General features: G+C 41.9%; 1 protein-coding gene across 1 annotated transcript in view; it reads left to right on the plus strand.

The window, feature by feature from the left end:
* The window catches only part of ryr1b (ryanodine receptor 1b (skeletal)), a 68,817-nt gene that overhangs the window by 44,844 nt on the left and 5,087 nt on the right, over positions 1 to 18,886 (plus strand). Inside the window, exons 81-98 of the mRNA XM_076281897.1 lie at positions 1,497 to 1,596; positions 2,766 to 2,845; positions 4,287 to 4,363; positions 4,741 to 4,814; positions 5,377 to 5,394; positions 7,717 to 7,797; positions 8,092 to 8,180; positions 8,296 to 8,424; positions 8,568 to 8,672; positions 11,027 to 11,108; positions 11,196 to 12,493; positions 13,651 to 13,739; positions 13,855 to 14,014; positions 14,113 to 14,199; positions 15,908 to 16,162; positions 16,951 to 17,081; positions 17,183 to 17,225; positions 17,619 to 17,752. Of these exons, the coding sequence (XP_076138012.1) occupies positions 1,497 to 1,596; positions 2,766 to 2,845; positions 4,287 to 4,363; positions 4,741 to 4,814; positions 5,377 to 5,394; positions 7,717 to 7,797; positions 8,092 to 8,180; positions 8,296 to 8,424; positions 8,568 to 8,672; positions 11,027 to 11,108; positions 11,196 to 12,493; positions 13,651 to 13,739; positions 13,855 to 14,014; positions 14,113 to 14,199; positions 15,908 to 16,162; positions 16,951 to 17,081; positions 17,183 to 17,225; positions 17,619 to 17,752 (3,032 nt within the window). The remainder of the gene's footprint in view (positions 1 to 1,496; positions 1,597 to 2,765; positions 2,846 to 4,286; positions 4,364 to 4,740; positions 4,815 to 5,376; positions 5,395 to 7,716; positions 7,798 to 8,091; positions 8,181 to 8,295; positions 8,425 to 8,567; positions 8,673 to 11,026; positions 11,109 to 11,195; positions 12,494 to 13,650; positions 13,740 to 13,854; positions 14,015 to 14,112; positions 14,200 to 15,907; positions 16,163 to 16,950; positions 17,082 to 17,182; positions 17,226 to 17,618; positions 17,753 to 18,886) is intronic.

Below are 18,886 nucleotides of genomic sequence, written 5' to 3' on the forward strand. Positions count from 1 at the left end.
AAAAGCCTGCACAGTCAGACAGATGTCCCCTGGCAACAACAACAACAACATTTGCATAACATAAACATGACCACGCGTGCACACACACAGACCCAGGCGCCACACATATGCAGATCACAAAGAGCCTCTGTAAGTGGAGTGACCTCATCGCGACACCTTTCATCGTACAGGGCCAGCCCCACAGGGTGGATGGGAGGGTGTGGGAGGGGAGTAGAAGGCTCGGGTGCTTTTTGGTGGGTTTAGCCTCTAAGCATGCATTGTGGGTGGGTCTTGCATAACATGTGTTTTTCCAACAGGATGTTATGATTGTGTGCCACTTTACTAGATACCAAATTTAGCAAATATAACACATCATGGGATCTTCCGAGACCCAGAAAAAAAGCTCTGAAAGCTTTAGTCTTCCATATGGGATAAAGAGACTTCACTGTAGGTATGAGTAGAAAGGAGCCTTTCTTAAGTCTTGCCCTTCAGATTGGCATGTTGTCTTTGCAGGGCCAGAGACCTCTAAGAAAGAGCAGCACCCAGCTGAAGAGAGTGTAATAAGTGCTAGAGCTGCAGGGGCTAGGGAGAGTAGGGCTGTTTGCTGTAGTCTAACGTTTGCTTCAGATGGGCAAACGTGAGGAACTGTTATGAACTCGTCATAACTAATACAACTCACTTCTTTGAGAAAGAGTGAGAGCTGATTGTATGATTGAATTTGAGGGTAGGCATGTATGTATGGCAGTGTGACTGGAGGTATGCTTGTGGCTGACATAGAAAGCCAGTGTGAGGTACAAGAGGCTTCGATAGATGATTGGGTTCTAAAATAATACACTGAATTTAAAGGGGAACTATGCAGTTTGTTTAGCTTAATTTACCTTAACTTAACAGCTTCGGAATCACTGGAATGCTTATGTGAGTTTTCTTGGTGTGAATGGCAGCCGTCTCGCTTCCCCCTAGCGCCTGTGAGCGGAAAAACCAGCCTTGCAACTTTGGGCCGCCAGACTCACGGTGTAATGAATTGCTTTACTCCACTACACACATACACGCCAGGCACCGGCTAGAACAAGTCAGCGATGGAGTTTCTCATACATTGGTCATGGCAGAGCCAGCTAAAAGAAGCAGAAAGCGCGTAAACCGATTGAGGAGTGTCGTAAATCATATATTCTGAGGCCGCAGGGGGATCTCTGCAGAGAAACCTGTGAGCAAAAAGCGAGAAAACAGCAAAGAAATTGCCAAAACTGCATAGTTTGCCTTTAACTGCTAGAAAGTTTTAAGTAAATGAAACAAACTTTTAGTTGCCAAAACAGCCTACAGCATAGCTGTACATGTGTAGATTTGTGTGTGTGTGTGTGTGTGTGTGTGTGTGTGTGTGTGTGTGTGTGTGTGTGTGTGTGTGTGTGTGTGTGTGTGTGTGTGTGTGTTGGAGAGTGACTGATCTGAGTGAATGTGTAGGGGAGGGTGTGTTGGTGCTGTTAACCTGGTCACAACTTTGCACCTTTCCTCCCCTCATGTAGGAAAAGGAGATGGAGAAGCAGAGGCTTTTGTACCAGCAGTCCCGCCTGCACGACCGCGGAGGAGCGGAGATGGTGCTGCAGATGATCAGCGCGTGCAAAGGTACACACACAGAGCATCTCATCTCTCAGACACAGTCAACACAGAGCATCCCATCTCTCAGACACAGTCAACACAGAGCATCCCATCTCTCAGACACAGACACAGTCAACACAGAGCATCCCATCTCTCAGACACAGTCAACACAGAGCATCCCATCTCTCAGACACAGTCAACACAGAGCATCTCATCTCTCAGACACAGACACAGTCAACACAGAGCATCCCATCTCTCAGACACAGTCAACACAGAGCATCTCATCTCTCAGACACAGACACATTCAACACAGAGCATCCCATCTCTCAGACACAGACACAGTCAACACAGAGCATCCCATCTCTCAGACACAGTCAACACAGAGCATCCCATCTCTCAGACACAGTCAACACAGAGCATCTCATCTCTCAGACACAGACACAGTCAACACAGAGCATCCCATCTCTCAGACACAGTCAACACAGAGCATCTCATCTCTCAGACACAGACACATTCAACACAGAGCATCTCATCTCTCAGACACAGACACATTCAACACAGAGCATCTCATCTCTCAGACACAGACACATTCAACACAGAGCATCTCATGTCTCATGTCTACAGTCAACACTGCAGCACTGCATTCTCTCCTGTGGTCACACAGGTTGTGTCATCAGTATCTCATGACTGATTTCACGTGTTTGAATAAGGACAAGAAAAGAAAAGACCAGTCATATTACTTCTGCGGGGATGACCTGTACACAAATCACAGCATGTAAATAGGAAAATGGTGGAGTTCTTTTGTCACTGTTTGGAGCTATAGGCTAATTGGAGCCGGCCACTTCGAGACACCTGAGCTAGGCTAGCAGTGGGTGCGTCAGGCTGAGTAACTGCACGCACAGAGATGGGAAAGGTATGCATCGACCTATCTACCTCTGGGAGATAAGGTGAATAAACTAATGTCCCAAAATGTCGGCGTGTTCCTTTAATTTTTCCTCCAAGTAACAACAACTGCAGGACCCCAAAAGGCTTTCACAGGCGTTACATACCATGCACGATTATAAGGAGATGTGAAATATCATCACTCATTTAGTGGTTTTCCCACCAAGTCTAAAGCCATAAGTTAGTAGCGGATTAGCTACACTTTGTCATGCGTCCATGTTCTCATTACTGATGTCCTTGTGCCTTGTCCTCAGGTGAGACAGGAGCCATGGTGTCCTCTACTCTCAAACTTGGCATCTCAATCCTCAATGGAGGCAACAGTGATGTTCAGACTGTGAGTACTACTTGCACAACTCATTTGGACTCTTTGAAAGCACCAAATCCAAAAGCTCCCAGCCAGCATAGGACTTAACCCTTAGAACCCGATTGACGCAAAGTGCGTCAAAAAACACACCCTTTCTTCTCTGTTACATTGCTCCGGAACTGTTCATCGCAGCGAGATGAAACCTTTATTGCATGACAGAGCAGAAGTGGGGCTTTCCAAAGAGCCTGTCTGTACGCTCAAGTATGAAAATTAAAAAAAATCATGAAATTAAATCAAATTCCATCATATTTACAGTCTATACTTCTCTGCGTTCACCTGCACACCCTTTACTCTTGTTTGAATTACTCGCGAACCCGTGATGCATAGATATGGCAAGCATTATCAGATGAAAGAGGAGACACAGGGCTATCCATTGGTACCATGTATATCGATCCTTCTGGCTTATAAAAACAGACGAAGTGACTGCAAAATAATAACGTCATGTACACAAACCAACGCTGCACACCCATTACTCTCGTTTGAATTACTCACGGACCCGTGATCGGATAGATATGCCACGCATGTCAGATGAAAGAGGACACAGACACGGACACAGAGCTATCATTTGATACCAAGTACATCATTCTGGGTTATAAAACAGACGAAGTGACAGCAAAATAATAACTTCATATAGCTGGACTTACCCCACGTTTTTGTCCGTTCTTGTGGCAAAGCATGTTTATAATCCAACGCTATCGTGTGTTTCTCTATGGCAAAGCATGTTCATAATCCGGTTTTGAGATCCTAGCAAATTCCTGCATGGCATCCAATTCAAGGCTCACATTGCATCCCAATTTGTTCAACAAAGAAACACCTTTTTTGCCTTTACTTTGTTAATGGCAATGCAGTAAAAAGTTGAGAAACATTATGAGTGCATAGGCACGCAGGCTAACCCGCAATCTCTGGTCAAGTCAGGTCAGATCAGTTCGTGTCACAGGTATGGAGCACAGAAAGGTCATTTTTCATCACTAAATAAAAAATGGCATTTATTTCTGTAAATCACACACCACATATTTCTGTAAATTGCTCAGCCCCAGAGTATCCCTCCAACATGGCAATTATATTGCCCGATTCAGGACAGTCTGCCCTACACACACATGAAATGCATGTAGAGCTATGAGCTTGCTGTGGTGAGATACATGTTGAAATATAAGAATTTTTATAATACGCTTTTTATATTTTAATTCTTTAAAAATCTAAATAAAATCAATGCTAGTACTAATACATGGACTGATGGCAGATCTGGATAGCCTAGACTCTGCTGAAAAAAAAATATATAATATGTGTGTTTGGCACTTACAATGACCAGAATAAATCCTTATGAATAAAAGTAGTGAAAATGTCCTAAAAACAGCTTAGGGTTTTAAGGGTTAAACTATTCTCTCTTTTCCTCTGTTCCTCATAATTATAGAGAATGTTGGATTACCTAAAGGACAAAAAGGATGTGGGCTTCTTCCTGAGCCTGCAGGCGCTGATGCAGACCTGCAGGTGAGTTACACTCTTTAGACACACACACACACACACACGCACACACACACACACACACACACACACACACACACACACACGCACACACACACACACGCACACACACACACACACACGCACACACACACACACGTACACACACACACACACACACACACACACACATATACACACACGCACACACACACACACACACACACGCACACACATACACACACGCACACACACACACACACACACACACACACACGCACGCACACACACGCACGTACACACACACACACACACACACACATACACACATACACACACACACACACACACACACACATATGCACAAACGTTGATCTAAATTCAGTGCTTTTCTGTGTATCTAGTGTTTTGGACCTGAATGCCTTTGAGAGACAGAACAAGGCAGAAGGGCTTGGAATGGTGTCTGAAGAGGGAACAGGTCAGTTCTGAACCACAGCAGTCACATGCCATCATTTCTCTTCTGCCTTACAACAGCCATGCTGCCATTTGTTACATAGCGCTGATTGTGATTGGTCAGAATGTGCTATGTACTTTATCTGCTCCTTATGCATGTCAGCATGGCATGTTGACACATCTGAACTTTGAGTAAGCACATGTATGTATCACTAAGTTGGTATATTGTATATTGTTCATTTAACAAAATAAGTGTTGAAATGTTATGGTTAAAGTTCAGTAGAACTCATAACTAAATGTTTCTTTTTGCAGCATTTTCCACGTAGTGCAAAGCAGAGATTTTAAAATACCTAAAGAAGAGATTCTAAAGAAGAGATTCTAAAGCAGAGATTTTTAGATATCAATGAGACTGAATGTTCATTCACAGCATTGTTGGTGTCCTGGTCTTGGGACGAAGCGTGACTATTATCCAACTCACCAGTGCTCTCTTTGTCTCTTTTTCTCTCCCTGCCAATGCCACTGCTGCCCACCCCCACCCCCCTTTACACCCACCCCCTCTCCCTTTTCGCCCCTCTCATGGTTTTCAGCTATGAAGCTAGAACGTGGTAAATAATTCCGGTCTTTGAAATCTCTCTTTCCTCCCTGTCCCAGCTGTCCCTGTCTCTTCCTCCTTTCAGCTCACCTATATCTCAACTTATCTGTCTTTTATGTACTTTACCTGCACTTCATTTCGCAGTCAAGGACACAAAGAGAGAACCCTTCAGTCACTGCGTAGCTGCCCAGTGGCAACCTTGACACTGAAAACATTGTGTACCTCACCAAAGTAGTGGGACATTTCTGACAGAAAATTGGCCATGTGCCGTGACAGTGTCTGAGCTCAAGCAGTGGCTTAAGGGGCCGTCTTCTCTTTGCCCTTGAGTGCCGTGTCACAGATCTACTGTATCTCCAGATACTCTTGACTGATGCTAGATCATGTCAAAGGAAAAACCCCATCTTGGTTGTCTTTCCCTAAGCACTTCTCTGTGAGCACATCACAGAGAAGTGTAGACACAGCCCTGAAATGAATTTGCAGCCTCATCTGAGAAACTGTTATAGTCTGTCTTTCTGAATAAATAAGCCAAGCCATCTAACATTATTTGAAAACTTCCCTCAAATAATCGCCAGTAGGTATTGTAGATAGTTATATGGAAACCATTAATGTAGAGGATATTAGAGTGCGCCAGTTAAGAGATGCTACTTCACCTGCTTCGTCAGTGATCTATTTGTCTCTAATCTACTACTTTATCTTCTACATAATCATCTACTTCATCAATAATAATAATAATAATAATGATAATAATAATAATAATATTAATAAGTGATTTTAGAAACAGATATGAAATGTGTAACTGCATGAGTTAGGGAAAAAAACTTTTAACTTTATTTTAGAGTATGTAACCTCTATTTTAAAACATTTATTTTCATGTAATTAACATCATCAAAAGCAATGATACTGTATGACTGATAATTTTTATCATAAGCTATATCACAGGAACTTACAAAAGTCAGTTTAACCTAAAACACATAATCTCTCATTGGTGTTAGCATGCTTATTTCAGATTCCATCCTAAATGCTGTCCATTTCTTAGAGATCAGAGGTCTTCAACATTTTGCTGTCCAAGGACTCCTTAGCTGATAGACACAGTGGATGGACTCTCTATTATACATCTTATACAATTGTGTTGCTTATTAAACTGGGCTAACAATAATGTGTAGGATGGCTTACAGTGTCGTGTATAAGAAAATAACATTTCTGCTCAAATAATTGCAGCAACACTGAGGATTGCCTGTTGAAGATCTCTGATAGATATTTGATCAGTGTATCAGTTCACTAACCCCCTGTGTTGTAACACTCTGAATTTCTCCAACACATTCCGTTCACTCCTGTTACTAACAATTTTCTCAATCTCTTATTTCATCCCACACGTGTAAGGTTTTCATATGCTCACTTGCATCAAGTATTAATATGAAGCATCCTAATTATTTTTGTTACCATCAGATTTATTTGTGTGGACTGTATTCAATGATCCTTTCCTCCATTGCACTGATCAACACTACAGAGGGCTTTGGTCTGACTGCACTGGACGGGTTCCCTCTCAGTCTCAGTGTTCCCCTTTAGAACCCCCAGTCCCAACTCGTGCCCAGACGCGCCAACGGCTGCAGGAATCTCCTCCTTTCCTTTCTGTGCCACACTAGAGTGCAGTAGATCTGTTCTGCATGTCTGTGTGTCTGTGTGCTTTTGTGTCAAGGACGTGTCTGTGTGCTTTTGTGGACAGTACAGTAAGTGTCTGTGTTTGTGTCTGTGGGAATGTGTGTGCTGTTTGTCATGTCACGTCTCAGTGTGTCTTGTGTTCTTTATATCTGTAATATATCTGTTGTGTGTCTGTTCTGTAAATTATTTCCGAGATGCCACCCCAACACCTTCATCACAGACTGTTGAGTTCTCTGTGTCTCTGCACTTGTTTCACTGTGACTGTCCTGTATATACAGTATGTGTATGTGTTTGTGAACTGTATGTGTGTCTGTGTGAGGTGGACGGAGGTGGTCACCACAAGAGAGAGTACTGGCCGACTGGCTGGGTCTCTGACTGGCTGTGACTCCCCTCCCACTCATTCTCCCTCCCTTTCTAGTACACATGCAACCAATTTGAGAATGAATACTTTCTTATAGTAAGATAGTAGATATTGTCTTATTTGTCTCATTATTTGAATTAATCTCAACTCGAGTTTAGATTCATCCTTAAATGTACTGGCATGTATTGTGTCTGTACATGTGTAATGCTGGAACACACATACAGTAATAACCACATATGCTTGCCATCACTGATCCCAGTACAGTTTCTGTAAGGTCTCATGCCATTTCTTGTTGTTGTGTGCACCTGTGTTCAGAGGAAAAAGTGATGGCGGACGCTGAGTTCACCTGCGACCTTTTCCGCTTCCTCCAGCTGCTGTGCGAAGGTCACAATAATGGTACGTCTGAGAATTATTGGTTGTAGGTTAAGGAAGAGCAACAAAACTCAAAAAGTAAAAAAAATGTGGACATCTGGGTTTGTAAGCATTATTATGATGATGCAGAACATATGGGTTTGTAAGCATCATTATGATTAAGCAGGTGCATACTGCATGTTTGAGTATGCTTTTAGAAGTAGGTACAAGAAATGCAGCTGTTCTTTCCTTTTTGACATTTTGACATTTAGGGCTATTTTGAATTACTGTAGGGTTCAGATTTTCTGTTCTTCATTTTTCCTAAATAAACCTTCACAGATTTCCAGAATTATCTCCGTACCCAGACTGGTAGCACAACAACCATTAACATCATTATCTGCACTGTTGACTACCTGCTTAGACTGCAGGTAAGATATCAGCTAAATACTTTTGAAGTGTTTTAATGATGATAGTTTCATTATGTGCTCATATTCATCAATCTGTATACTTTGTCCTGTCATTCCCCTCTTCTGTCTCCTGCAGGAGTCCATTAGTGACTTCTACTGGTACTATTCTGGCAAGGACATCATGGACGAGCCAGGCAAGAGGAATTTCTCCAAAGCTATGACTGTGGCCAAGCAGGTGTTTAACAGCTTAACAGAGTATATCCAGGTGAGAAAGCCAACACTGTTTACTAAATGTGTGCCCAGTTCAGCTTACTGACATATTTTTGTTGTCATCAGTGTGCAGGTGATAGTGTTGTTTTTACCTGTGTTGTGTTGCTTTGGTGTTTATCCCTCTTCCTCCCCTCCTAGGGTCCCTGCACTGGGAATCAGCAGTCCTTGGCTCACAGCAGGTTGTGGGACGCTGTTGTGGGCTTCTTACATGTGTTTGCTCACATGATGATGAAACTGGCTCAGGTAAGACAAGTGGACAGCTGCTATTGTGAACTTTGGAGGAAGCATACAGCTGCCACAGGCACAAACTTCCTTACAAAATTACAGTCCAAATAGGGTTCAATCCATTTAATTTCCTTTTCTTTCCTCTCATTTCCAGTTATTCAATTATTTAATGATTCATTTAATAATGTATCTTCTATAAATGTATGGGTTCTAGACTCCCTTTGTGTGCTGTAATATGCGCTATCTTAGGCAATGTTCTGTATGAGCCCAGCTTTTTGATGCATACTTACTTCCTTAGAAGTGTTGCTGTCTTTTCACTCTAATGTTTAGTGACAACCTGCCTGATACACACCTACTTCCCTTAAAAAATGCATTTTTGTATTTCTCTTTCCTAAAGAGTTTATGCTCTGTGACTACAGAATCAAATGTCATATCCCAGTGGCATAGATCTCAGCCTTGGCTGTGGTTTTCTGGCCATGTGAAGTAGAAAGAGATCTCACGTCACAGTCAGTCAGAGGTGACTGGCCGACTGGTTCCCTGGCCAGTCAATGTGTCAATGACTGCTGATCCCAACAGTTTAGTAGAATAATCAGCACTACTGAACGGACAGAAATCCATGGCAAAAATAAATAATTAGAACTATAGGAGAGATTTTATAATACAAAAATGAATTAAAAATGTTGGTGGATAACATTTTTATTCTGATGTATAACCCTGCCAGATGCACTCTGACCAAGGACTCCAAACTGGCGTAAGGACCTGTGTCCCAACTTTTGCCATCATATTGAACATAATCCCTGCTTGTAGTATTCTTCCCTATAGCTTTCTTTTGATTCCCCTTCCTCTTCTCTTGTCTTCGTTACCTTGACTGTCTTTGGCAGTCTCCTTCATTTTTTCTGGCTGAATATTTTCTGGAGGGCACTGTTTCTAATTATAGATTTGTAATTGTATTTCATAATATTTTTTATGAAAAACAGGGAAATAGATCATAATTTCTTAGGGAATGCATAAATAAAACTCCATTGAAATTCTGTTTGATGGTTAAATAGTAATTCAGCGGATTAATGCAGTGCTCTCTAGTCATAGTCACTGTAGGAAGGTATGATCTCTGCCTTGACACTCCCTCAAAGCCCAAATTGAGTTTCAGAGGTGTTTCCCAAATGTGGTCAGGGTTGTTGAAAATTTTTAACAGCAAATGACTTTGGTTGGGCTGAGGATGTGCCACCATGCTTGGATTGACAGCTGATGCTTGCTGATCATTGGGATTATTGTACCCGCATCACACTCATGAGCTCTTAACTTGACTATTTAACTACAAAAGCTTCCGGCTGTGGAAAATAGACACAGAACCTTACTAGTCTATAAGAAACCAATAAAAATAACCTTGTCAAGCTGCATTGTGCCAGCTGGATGGTGCTAGTCATGGTATGTTCTTATGTTGTAGAGGTACAATGACACCTAATGGCAATATATGGTGTGACTATGTAGGTGGCTATTTCATTTTGTGAGTTATCAGTAAAATAAAGAAAGGTGCAGTATGTATCCTGTAAAAAACATATCTCAAACTATGAATCACAGTACATGTAATGAACAGTACTACAAAATATCGCTTTTTTGATGTTAATATTAGAGATACTAATTACATTGGAAGTACTGGATTTATCATAATAGATACATACTGCATCTTAATTTTTCCATCAAAATGTTAGCCGTGTAATGCTACTGAGTGAAATATCACCACCATAGATGACCACTATTCTTGTTGAATGTGCTGCTTATTGATTTGCGACTCTCTCAGTCCCTTCTATTGTCTTGTGTCCCTTTGCATTTCTATGTCTTTTTTAGTAGTTCTTTGGCAGATAGTATGTAAATAGTATGTGATAGTATATTTAAATTCTATATTTGTTATTCATAAATGCAAACCAAGGATCATTTCTGGAGTAGAACACATTCAGAGGTAAGGTGAACACAGACTCACCAATGTCCTGTGCCATATTGGTTTGGCACTCTTAGTTCTGTGCCCCCTGAAAACCAGGCTTAGTTCCGGCGTCATCTGTATCCCAAAATGCAAAATGCAGCACAGAAATCAGTTTCAATCATGCTGGAATCTATACTTTCAATTTCGACAATAAAACATGTGTGCTTTGCTTTGACCTGAGGCTGACTTTGGGCACAACTAGCAGGGACTACGATTAGTCTGTGCCCTATACCACTGATCTTAGCGCTCCACCATTCTTCTCTTGGTGAAACACTTGAATTTGCTGATTCTATGAAACAATATGCTCCTAAACGGTGTATGTGTAGTGCATTCTATGAACAGATGAACATGACAGATTGTGTGATTGTGTGCATGTTCTTGTCCTTTATTTCAGGACTCTAGTCAGATCGGACTTCTGAAGGAGCTACTTGATCTCCAGAAGGATATGGTGGTTATGCTGCTCTCCCTTCTTGAGGGTAAGCCATGCTTTTGCTTCTGATGTCTCAATACGTCAGTATTATACTGTATTAGTGGTTTACTAAAACCTGACTTCTCATTTTCAGGCAACATTGTCAATGGCACAATTGCTCGCCAGATGGTGGACATGCTGGTGGAGTCCTCCAGTAATGTGGAGATGATTCTCAAGTTCTTCGATATGTTCCTGAAGCTTAAGGACATTGTTGCCTCTGATGCCTTCATGGACTATGTAACAGACCCACGTGGTTTGATCTCCAAGAAGGATTTCTCCAAAGCCATGGACAGCCAGAAGCAGTACTCAACATCCGAGATTCAGTTCCTGCTCTCCTGTTCTGAAGCAGATGAAAATGAAATGATTAACTTTGAGGAGTTTGCGGACCGTTACCAGGAGCCAGCCAAGGACATTGGCTTCAATATTGCGGTTTTGCTCACTAATCTATCAGAGCATGTTCCTCATGATACTCGCCTGCAGAACTTCCTGGAACAGGCCGAGAGTGTCCTTAACTACTTCCGCCCCTTCCTGGGCCGTATCGAGATCATGGGGGCCAGCAGGAAGATTGAGCGTATTTACTTTGAGATTAGTGAGGCCAACCGCAACCAGTGGGAGATGCCCCAGGTCCGAGAGTCCAAGCGACAGTTCATCTTTGATGTGGTTAACGAGGGCGGCGAGTCAGAGAAGATGGAGCTCTTTGTCAACTTCTGTGAGGACACAATCTTTGAGATGAATATTGCCTCTCAGATCTCTGAGCCCGAAGGGGAGGAAAACGGGGATGAGGACAGCGAAGACGAAGAGGAGGGCGGCGAGAAGGCCGAGGCCAACGGAGACGAGGCCAACGGAGAGGAGCCGCCCCCTGAGTCCAGCTCCGCCTTCGCAGACTTCATCAAGAGTGTGGTCAACTTCTTCAACATGTTTACCTTCCGCAACCTGCGAAGACGCTACCGCAAGCTAAGGAAGATGACCATAAAGGAGATGATAGTTGGCTTGTTCACATTCTTCTATACCATCATAATGGGCATCCTTCACTTCATCTACAGTGTGTGCCGTGGCTTGTTCCTCCTCATCTGGAATTCGTTGTTCGGTGGCGGCCTGGTAGAGGGAGCCAAGAAGATCACTGTGACGGAGATCCTGGCCAGCATGCCTGATCCTACACAGGACGAGGTGCATGGCGACCTTCCTCCTGAACCCGGGGCTCGGAGATTGCAAGAGGATGGCGGTTTAGAGGACGATGCGGTTGGAGGAGAGGAAGAGGAGGAGGAAGGCAAGGAGGCAGACGGAGGAGGTCATCCTGGCTTTGATGCACCTGGTGGACTTGGAGACATGGGAGAGACTGAGCCGGAGGAACCCCCTACTCCCGAGGGCACGCCACTGCTCAAGAGGAAACTTGTAAGACTCGATTTGATTTTCAATCTTTTTAAAATTATATTAATATAAATGCATTTCTTATGTTGTTTACTTTTTTTGCCTTATTTCCACTTCTTTTTTGGGGGATTTTATTTTGAAACTGCTTTTCTTTTTTTTTTTCTTTTTTTTAACCGTTCCTACCGCAAGCTGGTGAGAACAGACAACATAGACCTGAACATAGTGAAATGAAACTAAAGTATCTTTGGATTCTACCTTTGATTTCGAAGTTCGAGATTGAGATGTAATTTAAAGGGGAACTTGGCAACTATTTCAACGTAATAAACCCGTTTAGAAATCATTTGGATGGTTAAATGACCTGTTCCGGTGAAAATAGTGACTTTTCCCGCTGCCCCTAGCGTCCCCAGGCGGAAAACCAACCTTGCAACATTGAGACTACCGTCCCGGAAAGAGAAGTGAGAAACAAGAAACTCGTTTTAAATCGTGTTTCTTACCTTGTAACATCCACATTGTCTGCCGAACTTATGCTAACCGTTTTGCTAGCTTGTAAACAAATCCATGTGCTTTATCGTTACCTTTTTCCACAGTTTGAAATAGCATAATGCACAATTTCTCCAGCAGAGGGGGAAATCCTGCCAAGTTTCCCTTTAAGATTTTCGACTTAAAACCAAAAACCAGCCCTACACTATCATGTCACACTAAACCAGTTGGCAAGTTGTTGCTCTTATCCACACCTATAATTGAGATTTCAGGAATCTTAAAGCATACTTAGCTGAGCTGTCCTGATGTCATTTAAAAATGATGGTTAAACATTTTACAACAATTTGCCACATCGTTTACATGTGCTTTTAATAGGCAACTAGCTTCAGTGTCATCTTCAAATTGGTTTTGATGATATATGGTAATGTAACGGACAGATAAACACATGTGATGTCCCCACCGGCCATCCAGGATATGCCTTATATGGTTCTCCATTCCAGGCTGGAACACACCACAAAAATGAAAGAAAACAACACAATATTGTTGGCTATGTTGCCAAAAGACACCAGATGACATGTTACCAAGCTTCTAGTAGTGCCACCCTGGGTTGAGTTTGCAAAGTGTTGCATGCCTTTTAGGTATAGTTAGTTTGCTAGGTTTAGACCTCACTGTTGCTCTAAAATCAATGTCATGTCTTGTAGTTTGCCGCTGCTGGAGAGGGAGAGGAAGAGGCAGAGCCTGAACCAGAGCCTGATGTAGAGGAAGCTCCTGCAGAACCTGAGAAATCCGAGTCCGTAATCTGGAGTTGTCTTGTTATTTTACTCTTGTGTTACCCTATCTATCTCTCATTTTATTGTAAGCAAGTGCTAGTGTGCCATGTTTATGTTGGTGTCTATTATCTGTAGCACGGAAAATGGTGAGAAGGAGAAGGAAGCTGAGGCTGAGCCAGCGGTGGATGAAGAGATGAAGGAGAAAAAAGTGAAGGCCAAAGCCAAAAAAGTAGAGCCAGAGGAGGGAGGCTTTGAGCTCTGGAATGAGCTTGAAATCCAGAGAATCAAATTTATGGTAGTTATTATCTATTGGATTGGACTGAAGCACTCATGACAGGTTCATTAGTAAATATTTTGCTTAATTGCTAATGTGTTGGCTTGTATTATTTACAGAATTACCTGTCTCGGAACTTCTACAACCTTCGCATGTTGGCTCTGTTCATTGCATTCGCTATCAATTTTATCCTACTATTCTACAAGGTCAGTGACAAAACTTTTTAACTTTTGTTTTAAGTTCAATTTACTTATTGTTTACTTATTGTTTTCTTTATAAATTCATATTAACACATAATGCATATTAATCACTAACCCATTTAATCTTTTTCCAAATATCTAAGCTAGAGTGCTACACTCGCTCTCCCACCATCTTCACCATGGAAATTGATATGTAAGGGACTGTACGATATTTAGCGGGGGGGGAGGGCCGGTCGCCAGACGATCGGGTTAAAAATGTTCTGCCTGGCCCTCCCCCCTGGTCAAATTTTTTTTTCCAGGGGCCTCCCCCCGGCTCAAAAAAATTCTCCTAGGCCCTCCCCCCTACGTGAATCAAATAAAACTGGTCGAAAAATGACGTTTACAAGGTTAAAACGGCCATCAAATGTCATAAGCACACATACACACACACGGGGCTACAAACCAGTGTTGCGCGGGTTTGGTCACAAGCGGCCCGCGGTCGCCCGATATTTTAATCAACCCGACCGCAACTCGGACCGCGAATATTAATTAGGACAAAATTATACCCGACCCGCGATCCGACCCGCTTATTTACAAAATGTATGCTTTTGGTTATAGCCTGCATGCAGTAGTCCATTTCTGTAAAACAAACTAATTTATTTGCGAAACTTTATGCAGTAGAACTACACGCAGGCATGCAGGACATAGGCCTAATGTTTGCGCAGGAGAGAGAATGAGAATAAGACGCACGCAACCACCAAGGATTAGAACACTAGGATAAGATTTGGCCATGGACATACTTCTTTCGAAAACAGAAATGGGGAGGCAAGGTAGCCTAGGCAAGAGAGATACATTGCTGGTCAAAACGTTAGCGTAAGAACTGGTTTAAAATGCTGAATGAAGCACAAAGCTTTACTAAAGCACATCCACTGTTTAAAGTCACAAACACAACGAACTAAGGTAACTTTTATGCATGCGCGAACCTATACATACCGGTAGATATGGCTGTGTAGTCTGTGCCATAAGATTTATTCCTGCAGGCTGCCCGTTTCGGCTGTCATACTTTTAAATGGCTTCGCAAGAAGTAGGCCTACATAGACCATAACTTGTACTACTGTCATCTTCTTTAAGAACTTTTCCCAATATTTCCCATAGCCTATATCGCTTTTCCTGAAGGGGTGTCTTTATTATTTTAACTCGCGTCTTCAGCTTCTTTACTGTTGACTTAGCCTACTGTATTGATGCTTTACTGTATTGATGCTAGCCTTCTCGTGATATTTTAAGTAGGCCTATTTGTAGAAAATATATATTTATTTATAATTAATTTTAACTGACCCGCCCGCAAATGACCCGAATATCATTAAAATATTTGGTTTATGACCCATAACCGCGGGTGACCTGCAAGCTTACGAGGAGAGTTGTGGGAGATTCAGGTATGCGACTTTTTGGACTCGCCCACTCTGTCAAAGAGACGTGAATCATGTTTTGGCCTACAAACCTTTTAAAATATCGAATACGGATCATTGATCAGGGGGAAAAAATATCATGTATCAGGAAAACATAAATTTCCTCGGCCCTCCCCCCAGGCCAAAACATTTCTCCTGGGCCTTCCCCTAAGGCTTAAAAAATTCTCTTAGGCCCTCCCCCCCCTGACGACCGGCCCTCCCCCCCCCCCCGTAAATATCGTACAGTCCCTAATTTGCCAGGATATGATGTGAGATGTTCTGTGTCTTAGGTCGCAGAAGGCACACCGGGTGAAGAGGAGTTTGAGGGCTCTGCTGTGTTTGAGGGCTCTGGTCTCTTTGAGGGTTCAGGGGGTGAAGATGAAGGCTCTGGCATGGAGGACGGTGGCGATGAGGAGGAGGAGGAAGGCTATGTGTACTTTATTTTAGAGGAGAGCACTGGGTACATGACACCAGTGTTGTCCTTCCTGTCCATCGTTCACACCATCATCTCTTTCCTCTGCATCATTGGATACAACTGTCTCAAGGTCAGAGATGAACGCAAACATTTCACAGAAATTGTTTTTGCACTGCACAATATAAGGGGAGAATTTTTTTCTCGTTTAGAAGATTGCTGTTTACTTGTCTACTTTTTAAAGCCATGGTTCTTTAAATGAAAAGTTTGGTTCCAAAAGGCTACATATATCCACCATTTTAATGAATTTTCATAAACATTTGTTTGCTGTTGTTTTCCAAGTAATTTCAGTGGAACTGTAATTGGGTATTGTTATTTGATTTATCTTTACTCAATCAAAACAACACAACTGTAATTTGACTGATTGAAATACACAATTAAAGGGAAACCAGGCAACGTTTTTGTGTTAATTACTCATCTTCGTAAGTCGGTATATGGTTAAATGACTCATTACAGGGCGAATGAAGACTCTCTCACCCGCCCCTACTGCCTGTAGGAAAAATATCCCGCTTACAAGTTCAGTGTATCGTACCCGCCGACTGAAGCAGTTTACATCCTGCATCCACAGCACAGAGGCAGGCTAACGAAACGCTAGCGATTGTTGCAAACGTGTGTACAGTATAATGGCAGAGCCGGCGAAGAAGCAGCGAAACCCCTTGACAGAAGATGCAAAGAAAAGGAAAAGAGCTTCAGACCGAGCATCAGGCTTGCCTGGTGTCCCTTAAATAGCCTGACTTTTTCATGTTTTTAAAAATGGAGATATACAGTACTCTCCAAATATTAAAATCAACCCTTGAATATTTTGCATGTAAGCATTTTCAGTCTAATGGACAGCCAGCTTAATACACTACTGTCCTGCAGGTTCCCCTGGTCATATTTAAAAGGGAGAAGGAGCTAGCCCGCAGTGTGGAGTTTGATGGACTCTACGTCACTGAGCAGCCAGAGGATGATGACATCAAGGGCCAGTGGGATAGGCTTGTCCTGAACACACCGTAAGAAATCTAAGGGCTACTGTGTTGTGCCAATCTACTTTAACTCATTACCTTGATTTCAGAAGTGTTTTTGACTTTTAACTTCTATGCTATTTGCACAGGTCATTCCCCAACAACTACTGGGACAAGTTTGTTAAGAGAAAGGTATGTCCTCAGATCTTGTCATTTATGTTTAATGTGAACATAAATTAGGTAGTTTACAAGTCAATAAAAACAGGATGATTGGCTTGTCTGATCAAAATCAGATATCCCATATTGACATGACACTGCAGTCATTGTCATCTGGAATAGTTGATTTTATGTTTCATTAGCTTATGGACATTGATCAAAATGATATTTGACAATGACTGGATCATGTTTTAGCTCTCATAGTGACAATTGATAACTGATTATGTTTTTCCTGATATTGCTAATGGGGAACAACGATGACAATCGAACAGTGAACCTTGTTCATATTTTTGGTGTGCATGTGGAGGCACTGAAAAAAGGTGTCTCTGAAAGTGTCCTATGCAAGAGCATTTTTTTATCTCATTCAAGGCTCTGGAGAAATATGGAGACATCTATGGCAGAGAGAGAATTGCTGAGCTTCTTGGCATGGATCTGGCTTCCCTTGATGTCAGCGCACAGCAGCAAGAGAAGAAATCTGAACCAGACACCTCCCTGATTGCCCGGTAATAAACTCATGTGTTATCAGTGTTGGGAAAGTTCATTTTCTACGTGAACTAGTTCAAAGTTCAGTTCACAAATTTTAAAATGAACTAGTTCAGTTCATAGTTCATAATTCAAAATTTTGAACTAAGTTCACACTTTCCAAAAATGAACTAGTTCATAGTTCTTTTTTTTTTTTCATATGTTGCTGCGAGCTATTATTTTTCAAAATTATTGCCACAGCCCATATAGAATGCAGTTAATTTGGGTTGAGGATCTGTCTTGACAGTCTTTTGATTTTGTATTGGCTTGCACATACCTTGAAAGGCTAGCCAGGTGCTTCAGTTCAATGTGCCGTTTCAGGTTTGCTGTGGATGTGACTGAAGTGCGGGCAAAGTTTGCACAGAAATGTACGATTTTTCCCATCCTCACCGACCTTGTCATAAAACTTGTTTAAATGATCATACGACGCCTCCTTGCTGCTTTGTCGTCTACATCAGCCTTTCTCAAACTTCTTTGACCTGAGGCCCAGTCAAGGCATACTTTGGGGTCATAGGGCCCACCTACATGAACCCACCCCCTCCTCCCACCCCCATCAAATTATAATGATATCACAATTATTATTATTTGTATACTATATTGCTATACATGCACTTCAAAACAGTCAATGTTTAAAGTGCTAAGATTGTTCACAAAAGTTTGTGAAAACATGCACATCAGAGTACTGCTTTACTACTGTAAAATATAATTAGGCCTGCAATGTTTTTGCATTGTTGGATGATGCTTGCATGAGAAATACTTCTCAAAACAAAAGCAATTATATGGGTGCCGTTGTTTTGGGATCTTTCCCTCATGCAAGCATCATACACTGATAGAATATTTATATGCTATTTAAATACATTTCATTTGAATGCCTGATTGTAAGGATTCAGGAAACACAACCAGCTTTTGTGAATGGTAAATGGCGGATCAGATCATGCGTAAATCTCTGATCTGGAGATCTTTAGCTATCTTTAACTAAGACTAATTAATAGCTTTTGGCTGACTTTAATACTTAATGCTAGACAGTGTTTTATATAGTCTGTGCTCTGTTTTTATGAAAGTTGCGTAAATCCACGTCGTTCTATTAAATGTCGTTGCATAATTAAATAGCCTTC

Source organism: Alosa pseudoharengus, unplaced genomic scaffold (assembly GCF_046254945.1).
Source record: "Alosa pseudoharengus isolate Yale_2024_CS ecotype anadromous, Long Island Sound unplaced genomic scaffold, YU_APseudo_1.1 YU_APseudo_1.1_scf_13, whole genome shotgun sequence".
Classification (NCBI taxonomy): domain Eukaryota; kingdom Metazoa; phylum Chordata; class Actinopteri; order Clupeiformes; family Clupeidae; genus Alosa; species Alosa pseudoharengus.